The sequence below is a fragment of the Girardinichthys multiradiatus genome, chromosome 11, assembly GCF_021462225.1.
Source record: "Girardinichthys multiradiatus isolate DD_20200921_A chromosome 11, DD_fGirMul_XY1, whole genome shotgun sequence".
NCBI lineage: Eukaryota > Metazoa > Chordata > Actinopteri > Cyprinodontiformes > Goodeidae > Girardinichthys > Girardinichthys multiradiatus.
This window is the reverse complement of record NC_061804.1, coordinates 32566695-32574071: the sequence shown is the minus strand read 5'-3', so window position 1 is coordinate 32574071 and position 7377 is coordinate 32566695. Positions and strand designations below refer to the sequence as shown.

At 35.6% G+C, this 7377-nt stretch overlaps 1 protein-coding gene across 1 annotated transcript in view; it reads right to left on the bottom strand.

Moving 5' to 3' along the window:
• Positions 1-393: 393 nt before the first annotated feature.
• The window catches only part of ar (androgen receptor), a 46691-nt gene continuing 39707 nt past the window's right edge, over positions 394-7377 (bottom strand). Inside the window, exons 6-8 of the mRNA XM_047378996.1 lie at positions 6566-6696; positions 5485-5636; positions 394-5249 (exon numbers count right to left, since the gene is read on the bottom strand). Of these exons, the coding sequence (XP_047234952.1) occupies positions 5091-5249; positions 5485-5636; positions 6566-6696 (442 nt within the window). The 3' untranslated portion in view covers positions 394-5090. The remainder of the gene's footprint in view (positions 5250-5484; positions 5637-6565; positions 6697-7377) is intronic.

Sequence of the window (7377 nt, the reverse complement as noted above, 5' to 3'; positions counted from 1 at the left end):
TGGTGTACTCAATTCACTAATTAGGCGAGTTCTGAAGCCAATTGGTGGCACCAGATTTATGAGGTATCAGAATAAAGAGAGATGATTGCAAATGTATACCAAATGTCTTATATTTTTCTTTGTACAAGTCATGAAAACTGGTTTCCTTCCATTTCTAAATTATGCACTACTTTGTGTTGGTCTATCACATAAAAGCACAAAAAATACAGTACATATCGGTTTGAGATTGTAACAAAATTTGAAAACGTTAAATGCTTTGGTAAGGCACTGTTTTCCATCTTTAATTCGGCAGAGTACTGATGTGACATCAGTGATTTATGTTGAAACAAACCCTCTTTTACTGTCCTGATCATGTGAAAATGCTTTCAGTTGAAAACAGACTTGGAGTACGCATTTAGAGTCGAACGTCTTTTAATTGACTTCAGAGTGTGATGGAACTTTACATATTAGAAAAAACTACGTTGAAAAACACAGGTCATAAAGGTTATAAACCATACAAGAGATTTCTTTGAAAAGTGTATGAACACCAGAACACACAATAAAGTGATCAATATAAACATTTACTGTAGCATATACAAAGAGCGTTGTCAATATGCAGTACAGTGGGCACTTACCAACTATGTTCTTTTAGAAATTAAAAATACAAACAGTATTGCCCCCGTCTGATAAAACCATGTTTGTATTAAAAGTTTCCACGTGCATTCTCAGGGCTTGTAGATGTGTGTAATACACAGTTAATGCCTTCATTTCACCCCTGTATGACACATGACATGATACCATAAAAGCACATTCATGACAGCTACTTGTTGCAAAACCCTGACAATATAGTGCATTCAGGAAATTTTAGAATCAGTTTCTTGTCTGTTACCTCAGGTATGGCATCCCTCCAGGTTTTTTAAACAGTTATGTTTTGAAATGTTTTGATAGAATCGCGTTGCCAGCACTTTCTCATGTAGCCAATACATTAAATCACATTTTGATGACATGGAACACATATCTTCAGGACAGACAAATATTTGAAAAAAATCCACTTCAACTTTTAAGTGAATCTAATCCAAAACATAAGGGTAAACTTAATGTCATCATCCACCTCTTCATGTTCTATACAAGAACGTGTTCTCATGCCTTCTGCTGAATGTACCATATAAAGAACAAGAATGACACAACCAGTGCACAATAAATAGGTTACTGGAGAAGTACCATATGAATGTCCGGGCATCTGAAAAGCTTAAAATTACACTTAATGATTATAAAAACACATAAGGCATGCGCTTACTAGCTTAGAAAATGTAACATGGAACTGAGAAGTGTTTAATTACACCAAAATAGGACACTGTTGTAAATCGCTGAAAACTGCAAAATAAGCTAAATGATTAATGTAATAGAGTAGCTATGAACTGTTACATGTGTAGATTGATATATAAAAGAAGATAAGCTGGATATATTTTCCCACTTTGGATTTTAATCTTATTTTTCTGCATAAAGTTGCTTGTCAGCAAATTAGAATATCATCCAAACATTTATTTATTCTGTAATGCCGTTTAAAAAGTGAAACTTTGAAACTTAAATTCATGCTTGTGCTTGCTTTCTATGTCACTTTTTCCTTACACTAAATTTTCCACTAATATGTTTGACTACATGGCCACATTATTCAGTAGAATAAACAGAAATACATGTTTATGTATAAAATATTCTTTTTGTAATCGCATCTAAATAGAATTATTGACATGAATACATTTTTCAATCATAATCCTGTTGAGATGCACCTTGACCAAATATAGTATATGTACAAAATGCCTTGTCATTCAGTGTTTGAATTGCTTTTAAATAAAATGTGAAACCTCAAAGTTGTATATAATTCCATTAATTATTTCTTTTTAAGTTGTGTGTTTGGGAAGGGTTACCTTGAAGGCATTCCACTAATTTCTTCCCAGAGGATTAGCAGGACCATCTGGGAGCGTCTAGCTTCAGTTTGGTTTTGGCTTTAGATTTGTTGCCCTGGCGTAGACATCAGCACCTGAAATTTTGATCTTTGGCACTTCTAATTAATCATTTGTCTGGGCTGGTTGCAACATTTTCAACACTGTGCTGGGCAGACAGCTGCTAACTGCATGTTTTTGTTTGTCGTTAAAGCACTGATGGTAAACGAGATGTACAGATTGTTCTGGGAATTTTTTTTTATCTCCTTTCTTTTCTTTACCCCGTAATACTTTGTTCTTTAATTACTTTTTGTTAATTTCTGGCTATGACATGATTTAGTAAAAATATCTACAGTTTACAGAAACGATTTACTTACAGTCAGGCATGCAAAAAAGGGCACAAAGTGTCAGCTGCAGAAATGGTTGTATTATAATTTGTCTGAACTTGAATTTGAAATATGCTCAGTGAAATTTGGCTGGAGGTCTAATTAATTTCATAACATAAATTCCATAGATTTCAAATAGCTGGACAAAAAAATGTTTTCCAAGAAAGAGCATCAATAACCATGCAGAGTCTCCTGTTTGTAGGGCTCCACAATATAGCGAAAGGCTGGGTCAGCTGTGAGACCACATGTCAACGCTGAACCTGGTTACATGGTCTGTGATGAGGTGCATAGCAGTGAAAGAAAAGCAAACAATGAGAGCTCAACAAATCTACTAACTCCCTTGATGCTGTCAGGAATGGTTTCGAGGTCGGACCATGTTCGCGAGGTTGTCAGGGTAGTCTTATGGATGCAGCAGCAACATCAAGCTGTGTCAGAGAATTATTATATCATAATAGTGCAAAAAGGATGTTTAACAGTGCCAAATTTCAGGTGATGTGTATACTTCTGATTACTGATTTTTTTTCATTGCTTTGTTTTGGAGATTAAAGAGGCCATCTACACAAATGTGTCAAAGGCCTTGTAAAGTTGTCAGTTGTGTTAAATATATAGGAGAGAAGATAAAAAGATAAAATTACACACATGCCTACCTAAAAACAGGAGTAAACAGAAATTAGAATTTTAATTTTTTTACTGTCTGTTGTTCATTAATGTTGCAAATTCTGTGGTGGAGGCCACTGAAGCTATGAATAAACTGGGCTGTGGTCTGTAAATCCAGGTTGTTGAAGAGTTTGCCCTTTTAGAGATAATTAGATGAAACCACAATAAACACCCGACTGTTGGTACTCTGGGGTTGGCCAATCGTACACACAGTTTCCTAAATCCCACAGGGTCCTTCAATCATTTCTGCACCCAAATCCACACCAGCTTTTTATAAATGGGACCCATTTCACCAACCTCAAGGATGCTACTTTGAATATTTGAACACATCAAATGTGTTTTTTAACAAATTAGGTTCCCACAGGATGTCATACATATGTTTTTTATTTTGTTGAACCCTACTTAAGAGGTTGGAAAAAAAAACACTAGTCAAAAACATGAAAAACTGTTTTGTTTTTTTTCAGAGCTTTTGCAACACTTTTTGTTGAGTTTTTTCAGACGATCAAAGTCAATTTAAGAATAACTGTAAAAAACAGTATAATTTTAACGTTCTTGTTGGGGTAAAAACTACTTATAAGTGGATAAAAAGAAAAATGGTTGCTGAATCTGTTTGTAATCTGCTCTTATTTACCTGGCTTAAGAACAATGATCCAACACTTTACTGACTGATGTCAGAAGTTGGACTATTACTCATAAAAATAAGAAAATATTAACAATTATATAACTACATTTTCAAACCAGTAATATGCACTGTTACAGGATAATTTTATTTTTATCTGCTTTGTACTTTAATCAAGGAAATAACCATAATTTTTACCAACTCACAAAATGCATCAATTAGGCTTTTGTTTACAAATCATTAAATTAGTGTTTTATAGCTATAGCTGTCTTGACTACACTGTAGAAAATAATTAGTACCATTCTGTTTTAGAGCCATGTTATCCTCCAGGGAAGATGACCCAATCATATGACACTACATTTATGAGTTTATGAGTTACTTTCAGAATGGCGCATATTTTTTTATTGCAAAGCCCACATGCAACACCCTCCACACTGATTGATACTCCTGGTAAAGACTTTAGCTTGTTTTCCAGCAGCATAATCTTAAACATAAAAATTTTGAAAAATCCATCCTATAATATAAGTACATTTATTCAGAGGCCCATCCTATTCCTCTTAGCATGTCTTCAAAATGGAAAAGACAAGAAATACCACTAACTTGTTGCAGATGTGTGTTGATTTTCATAGGTCATGAAATGGCTAGTAAACTTGCCCACATCACCACTAAGATCAAACAGTATGTTTAACTGGAACTGAGAAAAACACATGTGAAATTGGTAGTAATATCTATCAGGACTTTAACTGGGCCAAGATAGGCAAAAAATATTCTATATGTGGAAAAGCACCTAATGCTAGTGGAGAATCTGTGGTGTTATGGGCATTGTAATCATAAACTTTAAATATCAAAACATCTCAAATAAAAAATGATATGACCAAATAAACACCTAAATGAGTCTTCGATTGGCAAAAGAGGGTTTTTCAAGGTATAAACCGCAGTGGAGCCAGGTGAGGCATTTTATTCCTCATCATGTAATATTACTAGATTAAAGGTTAGATTTCTCAAAATTGTTTAGTGTGAGATTATGCTGCTGCAACAAAATATGATTTTATTTAAAGGTATTTACACATCTTTATCTGGGATTTATGCTTTTATGATTCAATAACCATTTATCTTTTTTTGATTATAGGATTACATTTCTAATCCTGGTCATACGTAAATCTCAGTGTTGCTGTGTGTTTGTTAACCTTGTGACTAATCTTAATTGAAAGCCAAGCATCTGAAACAGCATCTTTTCTCCATCTATAGAAGACACTCTCTACCCAGGAACTGGTGCGATGTCAGCAGATGAGGTCTTGCAGCTCTCAAGATAATAGCCTGACTAGTTCTGAATAAAACATCCTAATTATATATAAAATGAGAAAAAGAGAGACTTGAGCAATTAAACAGTGTTAACAGGACACGCCTGATAGCAATCAGACCAAAGATGTGGGGAAACAGTTCACACCCTTTGTCAAAGTTCATGAAGGCAGCATTTAATTGATTTTTTTGTGAAGAAAACACATCCTTCTAATTGTGGAACAAGATGGGTTTGGCCAAACCTGCGAGGATCTTTGGAACATGCACTGAGATGATCTCCCCGATCATCTCGGGGAAGCTGACCTTCGTGTGAAGAGACTGAGCCTGAACAAACAGGTCAAACGTAAACTGATGGAGCTTCTTTACGGTCTGAAACAGAAGAGAGCACGCAATCGGTTATGTCATGTAAAGGAAATTTACTACGTGTGGTGGTGACTCATTTTTTTAGTGATCAGACCCTGCTTGTTTTCACGTGTTTTTCATGTGATTCCTCAGCATGATGCCATTAAATCTTTTAATGTTATTCAGCCGCAGCTCTTTTTCCTTTGTTTTTGCCAAATATTCGCCATAACTCCTTTTCTTTGTTGAAGCAGTTTTGTCTCACCATCTGGAGAGAGTCCAGGAGTCGTGTCAGCTGGTAGAACCTCTGAGGACAGTTTGTGGTCATCTGGTAATTGATGAGGCGATCCAGTTCGTTGATGTAGGTGAGGCGCAACTCGTCAAAGTATTTCTGACTTTTCAAGCCTTCTACTGGAACTGAAAACCAAAACCAGACCAACAGCATGTTCAGTTCCCTCTGTTGCATGTCAATTTAATAACCTATTTGCTCCTAGCAGATTTCTTCATGTTTTGTCACACTTTAATGTTTCAGATCATCAAATAAATTTTAATATCAAAGAACCAGAGTAAATACAAAATGCAGTTTTTAAATGATGATTTTATTGCTTAAAAGAGAAGAGATCCAAACTATCCTCACCCTATGTGAGAAAGTAATTCCCCCTATAGTTTACAACTGGTTGTACTACCCTTAGAGACAACAACTTCCTCGTTTTCTCCCACTTTTGTCCCACTTCCACACTGGAGGGTTTCTAGCATGAATGGCCTGTTGCATGTCATGCCTGAGCATCTCAAAGGGATGTAAGTTGGGACTTTGGTTAGGCCATTCAAAGGTGGACCTGCTGGTGTGCTTGAGCTTAAGGTCACAAACGGGCATTCTCCTTCATGATTTTCTGGCAGAAAGCCGAACTAATGGTTCCATCAATTAGGACAAGCTCTCAAGATCCTGAAGTAGGAGAGCAGCCCCAGACCATCATACTACAACCACCAAGTTTGACTGTCAGTATGATGTTATTTAACTAAAATGCATTTACCAGACTGATATATGTACTGTAAATGACTGGGTTTCTTATCTATCCTTTAATTTCTTCAGATTAAGGAATGATGCATTGCTTTTTGAGATATTTTAGCCTACTTCATATTGCTTTACAGGTTCTATTTAAGTGATATCTTAATTCTACAGGCAGTAATCAGGTCTGGGTGTGGCTAGTGAAAATAAACTCAGCTCTTCCAAAACATTTAAATGGATTTTCTTTGTCTAATGTTGAAATTAGTTTGGTAATCAGAAATCTGTGAGGGGTAAATGCTATTTTACTGCATTGAAGATGCTCATCACACAGGACACTTACTGATACTGAAGAGGAGCAATGCTTTCATACAGAGAAACTCCTCCTGCGTGATCTGCAGGAGCACAAACTCCTGGGATAGATGTCTCATCCGCATGCAATGCTCATACATGGTGGAGATCTGCATCCGATGTCTGCAGAAGTAAAAAGGTCAAATTGAGAGATGTGAACTAATGGGAATGACTCAATTTCCAAGAGGTGAAGACATTACCTACGTAATGAAAAGCTGCTGAAAGGAAAGAATGTCAGAGGTTAAATCCTTATCATGAACGCTGAATAACATTTACAGAAAGAGGTTTCTGCACTGTAATATTTGACATCTGGGACAAAATGTTAAAAACACAGAGTATTACGACACTATCCCATCATATGTCATTGGCATAAAGTGAAAGAGAAATTACTGAATTTTCAATGTTCACCTCACCTCAACAATGAACAAAATACATCACCATCAACATTTATTAGCTTTGCAGAAATGAAATCATTCTGCCTTTATTACAAATTTTATTCATTTTTCTAAACTGTGCAGATAAAAATGAAATGAGGTCGAATTTAGTAATTGGAATAGAAATGTCACCAGAAAAACTCCAGCTGAAAGAAAATGATAGATAAATGTTCTCTGTAACTCTCTGAAAACCAATATTCAGTTACTTGCAAAAGTATGCATACCCTTTGAACGTTTTTCACATTTTGCCATCTCACAACCAAAAACTTCAACGAGAATGTTCATGTCAGACCTAACATAAAGAAGTGCTTTCATGTCTCAACTTGGACTAGACCATTCTAACATCTTAATGTGCTTTAATGTAAACCAT